The sequence below is a fragment of the Globicephala melas genome, chromosome 14, assembly GCF_963455315.2.
Source record: "Globicephala melas chromosome 14, mGloMel1.2, whole genome shotgun sequence".
NCBI classification, from domain to species: Eukaryota; Metazoa; Chordata; class Mammalia; order Artiodactyla; family Delphinidae; genus Globicephala; species Globicephala melas.
Window position 1 is genome coordinate 21757067 of NC_083327.1, and position 18300 is coordinate 21775366.

The window sequence follows — 18300 nt, forward strand, 5'->3', positions numbered from 1 at the left end:
CACAAACTAGTCCCAAGTAAATTAACTGCATCTCAGAACAAAGCTCAAGAGTAGTTATAGGAATACAAAAATATTGAGCCCCCAACAAGGTAAAATTCAAAACGTCTGGCAACCAATCAAAAATTACCAGGTATGCAAAGAGACAAAAATATACAACTCATAAAGAGGAGAAAAAAATCCATCAAAATAGGCCTAAAACTGTGAGCGATGTTAGAGCTAGCAGGCAAGAATATTCTAACAGTATTCCATATATTCAAAAAGGTAAGTAGAGACACAGAAGACTTAAAAAAGACTCAAATTCAATTTCCAGAGGTGAAAACTACAATGTCTGAGGTGAAAAATACTGTGGTTGGGATGAACAGTGGTTTAGATGCTGGAGAAGGAGAGATTCATGAACATGAAGACAAATCAATACAAACTATCCAAAACGAAACAGAAAAGTTTGTGGTTGTTTTAATGAAAGAACATTAGTAATTAAATTTTCAACAGGTGGAAGGGTAGAAATGCACAAAAACATTCTACTTTTGATGAAAATTGTAAACCCACAGAAAAAAGATGCTGAATCCTTTATTATGGGCCCTACGAAAAAAAACCCAAAATCTGCATGTTTGACTTTCCTATCCTCTGTACTTCTCCATATTCCATTGCCTTTATCTGAAGTTCCCAGGCATCCACTCTTCTGCCTACCCATTTAATATTTCCTGAGCCCAAACTATACTCTATGCTCTAAGTGCTGGAGACATTAAGCACCCAGTCCCTAGCTTCAAGGGGCTCAGAGTAATAGAAAGAGAGGAAAATGTATAAGTAGCTAGGTCGAAGGAAGAGCTACAGTTTTAATGACAGATGGCCATACAGAGAGAATGACCATGTAGCTGTCTGTCTAAACCAGGATACTTTTGAGAGTGAGAGATGGCTATTAATAACTATACTAAGACAACAAGTATACACCTTTACTATTCCAGTCAATAAGGGCACATTGTATAAACATAAGGAGAAGGAGTGGTTATTTCTACCTGAAGAGTAAGACAAAGGTTTGATAATAAGGTGAGAAACCCATTAGCTGAATCCTGAAAGATGTGGTGGATATCTTCTAGCAGGACGGTGGACACGCCAAATGGTATTTAAAAGGCATGGAGAAGGTGGTAAACTCTCCAAAGCTCAGTAATAGGTGGGACTTATGCTTTCAAGGGCTCACAGTCAAAGATGATGTTAAATGCTTAGGCGCGGCCCAGATATAAGGAATATTACATTACGTACTTTGGCTTTCATGCTTTAAGCAATGGAGAACCACTGAAGGGGTGTTTTGGGTTTTTTTAATATAAATTTGTTTTATTTATTTATTTTTGGCTGCGTTGGGTCTTCGTTGCTGCAGGCGGGCTTTCTCTAGCTGCGGTGAGCGGGGGCTACTCTTTGTTGTGGTGTGCAGGCTTCTCATTGTGGTGGCTTCTCTTGTTGCAGAGCACGGGCTCTAGGCACATGGGCTTCAGTAGTTGTGGCTCACAGTCTCAGTAGTTGTGGCTCTCATGCTCTAGAGCGCAGGCTCAGTAGTTGTGGTGCACGGGCTTAGTTGTTCCGCAGCATGTGGGATCTTCCCAAACCAGGGCTTGAACCCATGTCCCCTGCACTGGCAGGCGGATTCTTAACCACTGCACCACCAGGGAAGCCCCCACTGAAGGGTTTTAATGAAAGGAAGTAATTAACTGTGGAAAACCTGTGGGCCTTCAAAGTTCATCTCAAAGGTAACCCATTCCTTGAAATCCTTTCAGATAAGGCCCACTTGGTTCTATTTATCATAGTTAAGTGATGAAATGTTCCTGAATTAGATAGCAGTGGTTGCATAATCTTGTGAATACTAAAAACCACTGACTTATATACCTTAGAATGGTAAATTATATTTCAACTTTTTCAATAAAGTTAAATTTTAAAAAGAAATCCTAAAATCAGTTCTTCAGAGTGAAGGAAAACGATGGAACCCCAGATACACAGCATATATTAAACGTCAGCTATGTACGTGTTGATTACACACGTTCTATAAATACAGGCACAACAAAAATGACTAAAAGGAAATACATCAAAATGTTAAAATTTAATCTCTTCTTGATAGTTGAGTTCTATTTTATAACATACAGACTTCCTAAAATTTTAACAATGAGCATGCATATTCCTTTATAAAAAATTAACAGATGAAAAGACATGCCATTTTCCCAAGTTTTTTGTTATTAACTTTAATGATTAACTGTTATATCCTCCTCTTATCCTCAGTATAAAATTGACTGAACTTCACTGATTTGTTTCAAGTGAATTACTGCCGTATTTCTAAACTCCTATTTTCCACATTCTGTGGGTCAAAGAACATAATCTAGAGAGCAAAACAAAAGCTTAAACGCTCACATATGACAGCCAGACAATTAGGCAGTTTGAGTTATTCTTGGATTTGGAATTTGACAAAAACAATTTGCAAATGAAAATTTAGAAGAAACAGGAAACTACAGAGGACTGTTTTAATTAACTAAGTGGAAAAACAGATATGGCAACTATAATTCTGGTCCAAGTAAACTGACATCATGAATCATATTGCTATTTTAAAACCTCACAAGAGTCTATTATGTTGCTCTCAGTTATCCAAGTTTGGGGTGAAAATAAATAGTACTGCTAAGTTAAATCTGCAGGTGGTTAAGCATCTAATTTTTAAGCATTATTTCCTACCTGGAATGCCCTTGGCCCATGTCCAACAAAAATCTCTTTCTATAGAAATCTTCCCATATCTAACACCAACTCCTCTATAAACCATCTTTAGTTTCTAACTAGATGTAATTCATTTCTCCTCTAAACAACCAAAGGACTTGTTTTAAATGCCAATCTTCGTTTTATTCGTTACCTATCATTCTCCGTCCCAACCCAATGAAGTAAGATATCTCCAGGGTGAGGCCTTCTCCTCAACCTTCTAAACAATGCCTGCACTCCTGGTGTGGTACATGATAGGAATGAAAAACTACACTAAACTTTTGCAAATGCTATAACTTGAGTCTTTTTCTTCCTTTTATTTTATGAATTATGATGCTAAAAAACTGTATCTTAAATAAAATGAAAGTAACAAAAATCAAAATAAATGTTCTTGCTGTTCCCATGAACCAATTACCAGAGCTGCTGTATTGGCAATGCAGATTATGGACAGCACAACTCGCGGGGTAGCTGTCACATCAACTACGATAAGAACGGAACACCTTGGAGATGTGCAGTAGCAATACTTCCAACCTTATGCAGTGGCTCTGTCAACCACAAGGGGGTGTGTGTGTGCACGTGCAGCATGCGTGCGCGCACACGCACAAATGTGTTAAAAAGTTTACGTATATATGTCAAAGTATTTTACCACGCACACCGTCACAGGAATGAAAATTTATAATACTAGTAGCCTCACAGAGTACACAGTATAGACAATTCTGTGACTCTATAGTTACTCTTCGCTCAGTCTCCGTTTGCCACTCGGTCTCAATCAACTATACTACCTTCTTTCCTTCTTTCTAATCTTTATATCCAGCTCAGTCAACCTCTCCCTGGACTTCTGTCATCACTCTTTATGACCCATCTAAAATTTTCCTTGATCTCATGTCCACTGCTCTTCTCCACACAACCTCAAACTCTCACTCTCTCTAGGTCACATCCTGAACCTTCTCATCACCCAAAACTATACCTCAGAAGTGGCTGATTCAAACATCTCATTCTCCAATCACAGTCTTCCATCTTCTGGCTTGCACACTCCAATATTTACCTGGTAAATTTTTTTAAAAAGCACATGGGATTGGGGCAACAAGCATTCAGGTCACTTGGAAAATGGTACTCCCTCTGTTAAACAAATAAATACATATTTTATGCATGTGGCTTTCATTAGGGTAATTCTATCATTGAGAGTTTAAATGAACATTCACAAGCTACTCACTATTTTCCCAATATGACTGATATAAATCTGAAACAGAGATGCAAATTTCATCTTAAGACAGGAAGCATTCTCATACAAATTCCAGAGACTATTAGCCGGATATAATTCCATCTGCCTTGTGAAAAAGGTTCAATACTGAAAAAGTGAATAAATATTAAAGAACATGAGCAGTATCCCTGTAGAAAAGAAACTTACAGTTGTGGGAAGCCATAAGAAAGATGCAGAGTCCCTTTTCCCTCCAAAGAAAAATAGTGAAGGTGTGGCAAAGAGATAAACCACACAACCAAACATAGCAAACAGAAAGGTAAATGGTCTGGAGATAAGCCTACCAGAGATCATTCTGCAGAGAAAAATACAAGCTTCTTGTTGTACAGATTTGCACATAAAGTATAACACACTAATTCAGCCTAACTTCTCAAATAGCCTTGTTCACCCGAAAGCTAAATAAAGAGAGCAAAATCTAAGTGACAAACTTAAGAATAGCCAAGAGACTGGATATCCTTGCACTATCAGACATTAAATTGTATGCTAAAGTTACAGCCTGTAAGTCAACCTAAAACTACCACGGGAAGACCAAAATATTAATGGAATGGGAAAGCGAATCAAGAAACAAACAACGATATAAGGGAATCCCATATACAATAAAAATGATATACCTAATTAAAAAGGAAAAATACATTAGCAGACTGGTGCTGAGGTAACAATTTAGACATTTGGAAATAAATAAAACTGTATCCCTATCTTACTCATTTTACCAAAATGTATCGTGGATAGATCAAATATTTAAATATGTAAATGAAACCATAAAAGTATTAGAAGGAAAAACAGGGGACTATTATAATAATTCTGAAGTAAAAATATCTTTCGTAAAATGACACAAAAGCCAAATATTAAAAACCAAGGTGTTTAACTACTATATATAAAATAGATAACTAATAAGGACATACTGTATAGCACAGGGAACTCAGTACTCTGTAATAACCTATATGGAAAAGAATCTAAAGAAGAGTGAATTATGTATATGTATAACTGATTCACTTTGCTGTACATCTAAAACTAACACAACATTGTAAATCAACTATACTCCAATAAATATTTTTTTTAAAAAAAACAAGGTGTTTATAATTTACCTACATAAATTTAAACCTGTGCCACCGAAAACACCAGAAAAAATATTATTTTTTCAAAATATGGGTCATAAAGTAATACCCCAATAGACAAAAACTTCTCATAAATCAGTAAGAAAAACATGAACACCCAACAGAAAAATGTATGAAAGATCTGAATGGGCAACTCACAGAAGAAATATAGTAACTCTGTATTGTACTAAATACAGTAAAACAGAAGTGAAAAAATATTAAACCTCCTTAACAATTCACATAAATTAAGAGGTAAATATTTATTTCACTATGTGCCAGACACTATTATCAGCACTTTATATAAACTATCCAACTTAATCTTCACAACAGCACCAAGACCTAAGTACTGTTATTAGCCTAACTTCACTACAGATGACGAAACTGAGTAAACGATATTAGGGCCCTCATACAATAACTCATGGAGCCAATAAGACACCATCAGTTAGAGTCAGGGTTCTTAACCACTATGCTATACTGTCTCCTAAAATGAAAAAGTCATTTAAAATTAGAAGATTTAAAATTTTCAAAACCCAGTGTTTAATAAGACAGTGCATAGATCCTTTAGAATGGCTGAACTATACGTGTGTTCAAACTTTCTGGAAAGAAGGGTGGAAATTATACATGTCAATGTTTAAAACGGGTAATGCCCCCAAATCCAACATAGTGAACACAGTACAGTGTATCAGGTTACTGTCCCTGCCTTGGGAGGACTACGTCTCTTGTACTCCAAGTGGTACTGCCACCTATGAGCCCCTGGTCTCCACTGTCTCTCTTCCTTGGATATATATATAACTTAGGCAAGGCCCTCTGGAATCTTCCCTGGGATTGATATATGGATATTGGGAGAGAAAAGTTCCCTTTCTGCTTGGGTTGCAAGGCAACTTGCCTCCCACATGGAAAGAGCCTTCATGCAGAGTGAGAACAGACAGACAAGTAAGCAAAGAAAGAGAGAGAAAGACAGCATGGCCCATATCACTTGAGTCCCCAGATCCAGCCTGAAGCAAGCCAAGCTGAAACCTAATTATTTGTGCCAATTTAGTTCTTTTTTCCTCAGTTACTTTAAGTAGAATCTCACTTCTAAGAATCTTAATTATAAAACTGCACAATTGGGCTTCCCTGGTGGCGCAGTGGTTGGGAGTTGGCCTGCCGATGCAGGGGACACGGGTTCGTGCCCCGGTCCGGGAGGATCCCACATGCCGCAGAGCGGCTGCGCCCGTGGGCCATGGCTGCTTAGCCTGTGCGTCAGGAACCTGTTGCTCCGCAACGGGAGAGGCCACAGCAGTGAGAGGCCCGCATACCGCAAAAAAAAAAAAAAAAAAAAAAAAAAAAAACTGCACAACTGTGAAAGAAAAAGGTATAAGGATATGCATACAAGTATGTCTTATAATACAAAAAATCCAAATGTCCACCAAAAGAGGGCTGGCTAAATTAATTACAGAATTGTTTGTCAAACTTGCCTAATTAAAATCACTTGGGCACTTATTAAAAATAGAGATAACTTGACCCCTGGGAGAGTCTAATTCACTAGGTCTAGGATAGGCTACTGGGATAGGCCATATTTTTAACAAGCATCCCCTATAATTTTCATAAGCAAGATAGTCTGGAAACCCTAAATTACAGTGTTTACATATACAGTGGTCTATCATTCAGACTTTTATGTGAAAAAGGTCCAAAACACATTGCTAAGTGAAAACAACACAAATTACAAAACAGATGTAACATTTAAATCTTTTCATGCAAAATTATGTAACTATCCACGTGGGTACATATTTGACCAAAGTACTCATTTTCAGCCAGGGCAGAGGTACCTGTACTCAGAATCTTACTGGGACTGGAAGGGGTCCCAAGTCCCCAAAAGATTCTGATAGACATTCTGTTTAAGAATCTATGCTCTGAGTTAGTATTACTAATATGAATGTGAATCCTTCAGGAGCAGATGTAAGATTGAATGTTCTGGCACAGAGAAAAGTCTGGAATAATGTTCATCAAAATGATAACAGAAGTTACTCCAATGGTTAAGAGTTCAGGTGATTTTTACCAGCTTTTTTGTAATGTTCTGTATTATTTTAATTTTTATTTACAATGAACGAATACATTTAGAATTGGGGAGAAGAAAGCCGTCTGCACAGGAGAAAGTTAAAATATTTTTAATCAAGTAATTTTATGATTATTAAGTATAGATTTTCTGAATGGGAAAATTCTTATCAGCTTTCAAAATTCAAATGTAAAAGTACAAGTGGCTGCTTTCAAAGACACGATCCTCTTTCAACAAGAACTATTAGTTCATATAGCTAAAGAGCCAAGGAAAAATGTGATATGTCATATCACTCAATTAAAATTCAACTGACAAGTAAAACAATAAAATGAGTTTTTCAGTAAGAATTTTTTTCAATCACAAAGAACAAAAGATTAAGATTTAATTTTGTTCACTTATTCTGTATCTAAGACAATGATCAAGTGACAGTAAGTGCAGGTAAGAGATAAATGGAATTTAACATCTTAACAAAAACTAGATTCAATTTTTTAACTGTCAATTATACACCAATAAAAAAACTTTAAAAAAAAACTGGATCTGATTCTAAATTTCCTGTTTAGTTATTAAAAATACATATTTACTTGCACAAGAAAGAAAAACAGCAATGTTTGATATTTTTTAAAAAAAGATAAAATATGACTTACCCCATCTAGGAGAGTATTTGATAAATGCATGCGGAGATCTTTACGAAATGGAAATTCCAGATTTGAAACATGAAACACTGAATTATCTCTATCAATCATAAAAACTTCATTTGTGCCATCAATCAACATCATATACCTTAAATGAAACATTAAAAAGATAATATTAACAGTAAAATTCAAGAATAGAGTCGTAAGAAATATCAGTTGAATTGTTTTTCCTTAGACTTACAATAGCTGCCTGGAATAATGTTCACCAGAGTCCCCCCTCCACCATCATTCAAATTAAAGTACCACAAATAACAAAATCTTTTTTAAAGACGTTTTTGTTTCCTATAAAAAACATACGGTATAGAGAAATCAAAGCTTTTTACGGAAACAATGTGATGTTCAAGAGCAACCTTATAACCCATCTTAGGAGAGAACGGTTCTCTAATTTTTATTAGATCTTAAACACCAAAGTTTACGAAACACACAAACACACATATATGTAATTACGGAATTTTATTGGCTCAGCAACTATACAAATTAGGAATTACTCTCTCCACTTTGCAGTAAAAAAAGAAAGTGATTTGCAAATGGCAAGACGTCAAAGTATCCAATGCTCCTTCTGCCACACAACAGTGAGCAAAACAGCTAACCTCTCTCTTTGAATTAATGTGATGATACAACCAGATACCACCATTTCAGGTACAACTCTCATTCATTACTATAAAATTAAAATATTTTTTAACACAAGCTCATGAGAATTTTTATTAGCCAATCAATATATGAGGGAATTTATATACTTTAAAATGTGTCATCCTCCAAATGGCCGAGTTACTATCACTGATTCCCAGTTAGTTGATCATCAAGAACAGAGCTCTACTGCACACCATATATAAAAATAAAGTCCAGATGAATTCAAGTCAAGGAAATTACAGACCAACAGGCTATACTACCAAACAGATAACAGCAAGATTTGGGATGAAAATGGAGACCATACCCAGGTACCAAACTCTTCAAAGAATGAGAGAAATCTGACAGCAATAAGTTAGAAAGTTAAAAGTCATGAGCCTCAAAGGAACAGAAGAATCACTGTGTTGTCTTGTTTGTTGTTAAATGAAACACTGGAAGACTAATAGTCTGGATGTACCACTGAGAATAGAGGAGAATGCGGACCAACTGCCTAATTTCCTACCCATGAGGTAGGTCAGAAAAAAAAAAGCAGCAACTCAAAGACAGAGCTAAATCAACTTAAGGCTGAGGGACAGAAGAAACGTTCAACAAAGAGACGGAAGCAAATGTAGTACATGGTGGCTAATATAGAGGACAATTTGTTTCCCATAAACAACTGTTATAAAAAACAGAGAGACATGTTCAGGACAGACGAGGAGAAATGGGAGGGCTGATTAAGGTAACAGAACTGTGTGACAACAGGCTGAAGAGCAGCAAGGCAGACCAAAGGGGCTGACATTTGGGGACTGGATTGGAAGCATGCTGTTACTAGTGTTTTCAAAATAATTAGTCGTAGCAGGCCCCCGGAGAGGAGGTGAAGGACTCGGGCCCTTGCTATGTATTGAAAGAGCTGTATCCTTAGGAGATGGGGATTGTGAAGACTCAGGTTGCGCTTGGAAAAAGAAAATCAGCCTCAGTCTGGACTGACTGTGCATCTGAGAAAGTCAGACCAACTGCCGGGCCAGCAGGTTGGCAGACAACAGGAATACTTAGTTCCCGAAGCTCCTGCACGTGCTTTCCAAAAGTGACAAATCCTAGTAGATAGGGAGAGTCTAGTCTTCTTGAAGAAGTCAACCTTGCCCTGCGTGGTATTTCAAAGAGAATTTAAATCAACATAAGAATAGGGCAAATAAGGACTTCCTTGGCGGTCCAGTGGTTGAGATTCTGCACTTCTACTGCAGGGGACATGGGTTTGATCCCTGGTTGGGGAACTAAGATCCCGCATGCCGTGCTGACTGGCCAAAAAAAAAAAAAAAAGAATAGGGCAAATAAAAAGCCTGTGATACCTTCTGCAAAAATGGTACTGAAGACACAATCCATCATGTTGTTTAAGGACCTAGGTCAGCATTTTGCAAAGCTTATTATTTACTTTTAGGATTTCATGGCAAAATAAATTAGGGAAACACTATATCTTTCTCTGGGAAAGTCAAGATACATATCAGGAACATTTAAGGTTGTAAGAAAACATGGAAGGAGTAACTCAGTTTTCCTGGGTCTCTCCCATGTATATAGGAGATATACATGTTATTAAACTTTTTCTCCAGTTTAAAAACAAAGAAAACATACAATAGTCTGTTTATCTTATTTAGCCCATTATTTCCTAAACTTAATCCTGATATCTGTTAATATCCGACAGAATTAGTATTCTTTTCTTTTTTTTAATTTAATTTTATTCATTTTTTATTTTTGGCTGCATTGGGTCTTTGTTGCTGCGCGCGGGCTTTCTCTAGTTGCAGCGAGCGGGGGCTACTCTTCGTTGCAGTGCACGGGCTTCTCATCGCGGTGGCTTCTCTTGCTGCGGAGCACAGGCTCTAGGCACGTGGGCTGCCGTATTTGTGGCACACAGGCTCAGTAGTCATGGCTCGCGGGCTCTGGAGTGCAGGCTCAGTAGTTGTGGCACACGGGCTTAGTTGCTCTGTGGCATGTGGGATCTTCCTAGACCAGGGCTCGAACCCATGTCCTCCACATTGGCAGGCGGATTCTTAACCACTGCACTACCAGGGAAGTCCAGAATTAGTATTCTATATTCACAGTGTGAGAAAAGCTGGCTTATGCTAACAAATTTCAGAATTCAGAAAAAAGAAACAGGACTTCCCTGGTGGCACAGTGGTTAAGAATCCGCTTGCCAATGCAGGGGACACGGGTTCGATCCCTGGTCTGGGAAGATCCCATACGCCGCAGAGCAACTAAGCCTGTGCGCCACAACTACTGAGCCTGAGTTCTGGAGCCTGCGAGCCACAACTACTGAGCCTGCGCACCACAACTACTGAAGCCCACACACCTAGAGCCCATGCTCCACAACAAGAGAAGCCACCACAATGAGAAGCCCACGCACCACAATGAAGAGTAGCCCCCACTCACCACAACTAGAGAAAGCCCGCATGCAGCAATGAAGACCCAACACAGCCAAAAATAAAGAAACGGTTTCCCTCTTCTGATCATAAGATGACAACAGAAATTATATTTCCCTTTTCACTGGCTGCCCAGAAGCTCCGAATTAAATATAATGTTCAAATAGAATAATTATTAAATCCCAGGGTGCTGGTACATTCTGCTTTTTCTGTCATAATTATTCTCTATTCATTTTTTAACACACTTATTTGAGATATATATATATATGAATGCATACATATCTATCAGATTTTACTTCAAGTGGAATATCAATTAAAAGAAAATACTATCTATGTATATTTATGCATAAACAGATTTAAAAGACCAAGGAAGGAAAGGTATTAGAAGATGGAATTCATTATAAAGGATTGCTCATGGGAAACTCAGCTTACATATGCAGAGATATCAGAGAAATTATTTAGCAGTTGGTATTCAGAGATTCTTCTGCACATATAAATTTTCAGGCTTTGGAACAAAAGTTTCTGGAATGTGATTTTTGGTTTGAACTCCAATCATTCCGAATCACATGTACTTTTGTTATGTGATACCCATGAAAAATAAGAAGCTATTTCCTGTTAGGGAAGAAAGGTAAGGAATGTGGAAATAACCTCAACTGCAAATTTAATATACAGAATTACCAAATTATTTGTATTATATACATTCTCATTAAAAGACAAAAATACAGGGCTTCCCTGGTGGCGCAGTGGTTGAGAGTCCACCGCCGATGCAGGGGACATGGGTTCGTGCCCCGGTCCGGGAAGATCCCACATGCCGCAGAGCGGTTGGGCCCGTGAGCCATGGCCGCTGAGCCTGTGCGTCCGGAGCCTGTGCTCCACAACGGGAGAGGCCACAACAGTGAGAGGCCCGCGTACCACAAAAAAAAAAAAAAAGACAAAAGTACAGAAGTTTCACTGAATTAAAGCATTGATTCACTTTTTATATTGAAGTATATATACCAAACCATATAAATAACAGAAAAGCCAAATTTATAAACTGCTTTTATTTATTTATCACTGCTCTGCGCTGCGCAGCTTGCAGGATCTCAGGTCCACGACCAGGAATCAAACCCTGGGCCTTCGGCAGTGAAAGCACAGAGTCCTAACCACTGGACCACTAGGGAATTCCCGCGTAAACTGCTTTACTTTAAATACTGGTTTTCCAGCTTGACTAGAAAAGCTGCAGTCACTGAGATGTGAGATAGCTAATCAAGTAAAACCACCAATTATACATTAATACAATTCAGGAAGCACATAATTAAAGAGGAAAACTGATTAAAAACAAAATATTGGTAACTAATACCACCTTAGAGTTTTAACTCACATTCCTAATAGTAGTCTGAGGGTAAAATAATCTTTAAACATCTTATAATTTAAATTTATCACCAATATTCATTAATATGGAAAGAGATCCACAATATATTAAATGAAGAAAAAGCAAGTTAAAAATCAGAATGTATGACTATGAGGGGTAGGGAGATAAAACTCTGTATGAATAGTAAAATAGACAGGAAAGCCTACACCAGAGAATTGTCATCTCTATGCAGAATTATCAATAATATTTGCTTTTCTTATTATACTTTTTTGTACTTTTAAGAAATTTTAGAAATAAGCTCAAATTGCTTTTACAAGCCAGGGGGAAAAATGTTAAACTACAGAAAAAAGAAAAAATAGAAATATAGTCTAATCAGAGTCTGAGAAATGTTTTTTCCTTTGGCAATAAAATAAGATGCGATGTTAAACCTCGATGGTCATATACCACAGCAGCTTCAAAATTAGCAGGTATTTCTCCTCTCCTATTATAAAGCATTCATAGTGGGTAATAAAAACAGAAAAGTTGATCATTTAAACTGATTCATTTCACCACCATCTCTTGTACCAATTCCTATCAAACTCACTATGGTTTTTTGTTTTAAATAATTAACCAGTTAATTTTTTTAAATATTTACTAAAGGGCCAACGAGTTATCAGGCACAGATGCTAGAAATATAACAATGAAGAGCACAGGTTCTTCATCTAACTTCATATAATTAGTACCCTTAACAAGAAAACAAGACATTAAACAAATAATCCCAAACATAATAAGTATTGACAAGGTGAAGTACTAGGCACTACAGGAGCATACAAAAGGCAGAATCTGTCAGAGTTCAGATATCAGGAAAGGCATCCCAGAGGGATTCTCACGTAGCTGATAATAACATCAGGTTATGATCACTTAGTGAGCAATGGCTATGCACGGAGCAGTGTTCAAAGCCCTTTATATTAACTCAATTAAGCCTTACAACAATCTTACCATGTAGGGAAAATTATTGTTCCCATATTCCAGATGAGGAAACTGAAACCACAGTAAGTAACCTGCCCAAGGCCATAAAGCTGGCAAAATAGCAAAGGTGTTATTAAAACCTAGACAATAATCTATCTCGACAACCTCTACAGTATCCTGCCTCCACCTGCATTGTGCAGAAGTTAACCCAGCAACTTCTGTTGGGGGTGGAGGGAAAAGGGAAGGAGAGATGGGGTGTGTGGTGAGAACCAGTGCTTGGTACAGTCTACCAGTTGCAATATCCTTGAGACAAAAACAGAAGGTGCGTGTTTTGGCAACAAAAAATTCAGAATACAGAAGCATAGAGAGAAAGAGGGAAATGGCATGGCTTAAGTCTAGAGAAGTAGTCAAGGACTTAGTGATTCATGAAAACTCTTTTTCTCTTTATTCTAGAAAGTGGAAAACCCCTTGCATGAGACAAACAGAAACCATAATGGGTAATTCAAACCCAAGATAGGTAATACAGGAAACTGGTTACAAAGATATTGGAAAGCTGAAAAGGTTAACAAGGGAAGATGAAGATAACAAGAGATGAGTAACTGCAGGAAGCACTACCACCTAAAGGGCTGTGGGAACAAAACGGAAGAGGCGTGTTATCAGAGGCCAGGAGCTTGGAGGATGGGCATTTCGGGGCCTGGAAGGTGGGGGCGGGGGTCCACGGAGCTCAGGGCTCAAACCTCTAAGGAGGTGGCACTAAATGGCTAAGACCTGGACCTCTAAGGAGAGGAGCACAGCACCTCAAGTTTCAATCTCTACAGAGGAAGCACAGAAGGGAGGATGCTCAAACAGCCTAGTGGGTGAGAAAATGCAAGCGGCACTCATTTGCCTAGGATGCACCCTCCAGAAGCTGGCACCTCTGAGAGGGAGCAGTGCGGTTGGTGCTGGGAGTGCCAAAAGAAGCTGGGAACGGAGTAAGAGTTGTCGCTGGCGGCTGGAGGGGTAAAGAAAGTAGAAACAAGAGAAGTCACTTCTCTCACATTCCAAATTCCTACGTGCTCCCCATGGTAAAACCCAACAAGAGGCAAGCTGGCAAGGGAGTCGGAGAAATGCAGTTTGCGGAGTCCCTCATCACAGTTTAAAAGGGTGGAACGGGAGCTGAGGAAGAGCAGGTAGAGAAACAGCAGCCCACTGAAAGGCTTTTAGCAAACTAACAGCACAATCTGATCTGTACTTTTCAAAGTTCACCTCCACATAATGTATACTCCTATAGGATAGGAACCGATCTGTAGACCAGAGAAATTATGAGGCTTTTATGGTACTCCAAGTGGGACTACAGTGGCAATAATAACTTAGAGGTAAGCGGATAAATTCAAAACGTGTAAGAGGCACACTGACAGGATAGTGTGCTCTTGACTGGCTACGGGGCTGAGGGGCAGAAGTCGAGGAGGACTCCCAAGCTTCTGGCAGGAGGAATGAGTGCACTTTATTTGCTGAGCCATGGAGCACAGGAGGAGGAAGCAGTCACTGTTCAGTTTCGTTGGGGAGAAGTGACAGACAGGATACGGACATGGATCTTTTCATTTTTACACTGGAAACCAAAAGGCCCAGATTTTCTCTATCCCTGTCTCTAGCAGGCTGGAAGTAGGGTCTAAGTCAGACAACCAAATGCTCCCTTCCCAGAACTTTTAACTTGAGAGACAGTGAGGCACAGGAATAGATTAAAAATGATTCGGAGAGACAGCAGAGGCACCGTCACCAAGTGCCAGTGGTGGCTTCCTATTCCAAGTGTTCCTGTGCCTGACCTTGGCTCTGGTCCTTGCTGCCTGGCTTCCCTTGATTCCTATCCATTTTCTGAGACTGGTTCTCCTGAGAGCCAGCCTTCCAATATACTCCTTTGTTTACATTAGCAAAAGTTGATTTCTACTGCTTACAGTCGATGCAATGCTAATGGATATGCTGTTTGGTTGTTGCTTTTTTTTCCCATTTTGCCCACTATATACTGCTGAATTCAAGTAAGTTATATGTGCCCATGACAGAACCACACTGTAATGTCCCCCAAACTATCCTCAACACCAATGGTTATGTGATACCAGCTCTTTACACAATAACTTCATGCCAAGAGATATGCCATCTATTTCCTGTCCTTCAACAGAGATAAGTGTACAATGTTAAGCCCAGAGTCCACCTTCCCTTTGTATCTTTTCTCTCATAAGAATTCACTGCCAAACCTCTACTGTTTCTATACCAGCTACATTTCCTCTCATTTCTATTCCCAGTAGAACTGGTATACAGCCTCTGAAACCTAATTCTCAAGACTGTAGAGAAATACAGTTATATTAAAATCTCTTGCAAAGAAATTCACAATTTAAAGCCACTTCCCCAGATACAATCATAAACCTTTCTGACATAAGAGCAGTTGGTCAGACTCTGGCCCCGACCCACCAATGCCTGTCAGACCTTATTCCAGAAACGATGCAAGAACTGCTGACTTGCTGAACCCCAGCTTTCTTCCTTCCCCATGGGGCGTTAGGCACACTTTGCCTTTTTCTCTCACTAGCTCACTGCTCAGTAAACTTGATCTCTGGTAATCTCTTTTGCAAAGTATATCCACATCCTCTTTAACCCATTTTTCCCCCATTTCTTTCAACTGTTAAACAAAAGAGAAATTTATGTTATGTATATTTTACCACAATTTTTAAAAATGAAAAACCATTTTCCTCCTTCTCACCTTGTTCACTTAGTTCCATTAATGAGCTTAAGAGAGCTCTACCAGAGGCTAGTGACACACCTGTATCAAGCAAAATTAAAAGTCATGAGTTTCTGATCCACCTAGACAAAATAACCAGTGTCACAAAGTCCCCCCCAGTCTCCATCATGCTCTCAATCTAGCTCCTCCCCATCTTATAAAAATCAAGTTCGTTTCCCCAACAGAGTTTTTATAAACTTCTTTATTTGTTGCAATATAGTTTGTTTGGTTACCTGTGTTGAAACAGTACATATTGTCGCTTTTCACAGCAGACAAACACAGTAAATGATTTAGCTACCTTAGGAATTAAGCAAGCTTTATAGGCTAGGTTGGGAACCAAACCACCATTTAGACTACAATTCTATGGAAACACAACCTAAAGTCTACCAACATAAATTAAGGAATCTCAGAAAAAGACTTCAGATAACTTGAAACATCACTGCTTACACTGCTTCCACAAAAAGACCAATATTTGATGATAAAACAATGTAATCCCTACACACAGCTTTACTTTCAAACATAATGCTATAATCTGTTTAGTTGACACAAATAACATTTCAACCTTTGAAAACAAAAACTATTTGAAGTACAGCTTTACCTTATTTTATCTTCCCAGAAACTCAAAGAACTCATATTAAGGTCATTCTTATTTTCACATTAACAAATTAAAGAGAACATACACACAAACAGTAACACTACCGCCACCTAACCTTTTTAAAATTTATTTCTGCTATTAACAATCACTGAAATGAAGACACAGTCCTAACATATTCTTCACATAACTGTGAAGACACAGTTCTCTTCATCAAAAACTATCAAAATTTTCATTCAACATTATAAAAGATTCCAACCTAACAGGTATTATCATCTTGATTTACTGATCCTATACGCAGAGCAGACTTCTTCAAAACGATTAGCTCCTTTTTAATCTTCATATCACAGCAATTTAAAGTTATAAAACAGATGTGATTAAAGTTTTATAGTCTTAAATTCACTTTAAGCCCACAGCTTCATTCTATTATGTGATCACTTATATACATACAACAGTAATTAAACAGACAACGTGTATTATTTAATTTTAAACTGCAAAGCCCATTCACTTCCACACAAATTTAATTGTCAAACTTGTCTAATCAGCCTCTGATCTTAGAATGTTAATTGTATGTTAAATGCAGGTCAAAAGCATGCCACTGAACATTTGAACAGTTTGCTAACACTTAACTGTCTCCTACTTAAGCATAGTCATCTTTATTTTATATGTTGTTTATACAGCAAATTTTCCACTATGTTATGTTCATCTGAGTTTTGTTTAAGCTTGGTACTTGGTAAACTTTGTCTATGGAAAAATCATCAGTCAAAAGACTTTTATTTCAACTTGGGTAATTCATCGCAAATAAATCTTGAAGACCCAGGGGTATCTACCATTTAAAAAAAAAAAAAATCCCAAATCCTCCAAGCCTTCTCATTAAAATATCATGTATGCCTACTTCTATTAATAGTAAAAAATTTTAAAGCATAGATGTTTCTGTTTCAAGAAACCCCTTCAACCAGCAAGATTTAGTCTGTGCAAGCTTAAAAATCAACTCGAAAAGAATCTGGCAGGTGTAGGGCCCACTATCAGCTTCTAGAGTCCTCCCTCCCATTCCACAGAATTAATGATACGTAATACAAATAATCAAGTATATAATAAGATTTAGAGTAAAAGTCTTCCAAACCACTCAACAATTTAAAAATTTAATTTTCTTACTTTGTTTTCATGGAGTATGAATGGTACCAGTGCTATCATTATGGGCTTTGGGGAAAAAATTCCAGTTCCAGAGCCTGTAACATCAGATTCAATCAGTGCTTGCCATCTAGACCACTAAAAAATAGGCAGGCATCTGTAACCAAAAATCTCATCAAATATTATAACATGATTCTAACTGTCCAACTCCTAAGTATATGCTTTATTTTTTTAAATAAATTTATTTATTTATTTTTTGGCTGGGTTGGGTCTTCTTTGCTGCATGCAGGCTTTCTCTAGTTGCGCTGAGCAGGGACTACTCTTCATCACAGTGCATGGGCTGCTCATTGAGGTGACTTCTCTTTGTTGCAGAGCATGGGCTCTAGGCGCAAGGGCTTCAGTAGTTGTGGCAGGCAGGGTTAGTTGCTCCGTGGCATGTGGGCTTTTCCCAGACCAGGGCTCGAACCCATGTCCCCAGCATTGGCAGTCGGATTCTTAACCACTGCACCACCAGGGAAGTCCCTAGGTATATGCTTTAACTTCAGAAGTGCAACTGTCTTATCCCTTTCTCATTTTGCCATCCTCCACTGCTCAGAAATGTGTACATGCCTACTGCTAAGCCTATGGATGTGTAAAACTATACCTTGTCCTAAAATACATTATCTTCAAACTCTTACTCAAAACTCCCTTTCATGAAATCTCTTATACTCTA

At 38.1% G+C, this 18300-nt stretch overlaps 1 protein-coding gene across 3 annotated transcripts in view; it reads right to left on the minus strand.

The window, feature by feature from the left end:
* The window catches only part of RNGTT (RNA guanylyltransferase and 5'-phosphatase), a 250178-nt gene that overhangs the window by 180458 nt on the left and 51420 nt on the right, over positions 1 to 18300 (minus strand). For all 3 annotated transcript variants that reach the window (XM_030859487.3, XM_030859485.3, XM_030859481.3), the window contains one exon: positions 7756 to 7891. In XM_030859487.3, the coding sequence (XP_030715347.1) occupies positions 7756 to 7891 (136 nt within the window). The remainder of the gene's footprint in view (positions 1 to 7755; positions 7892 to 18300) is intronic.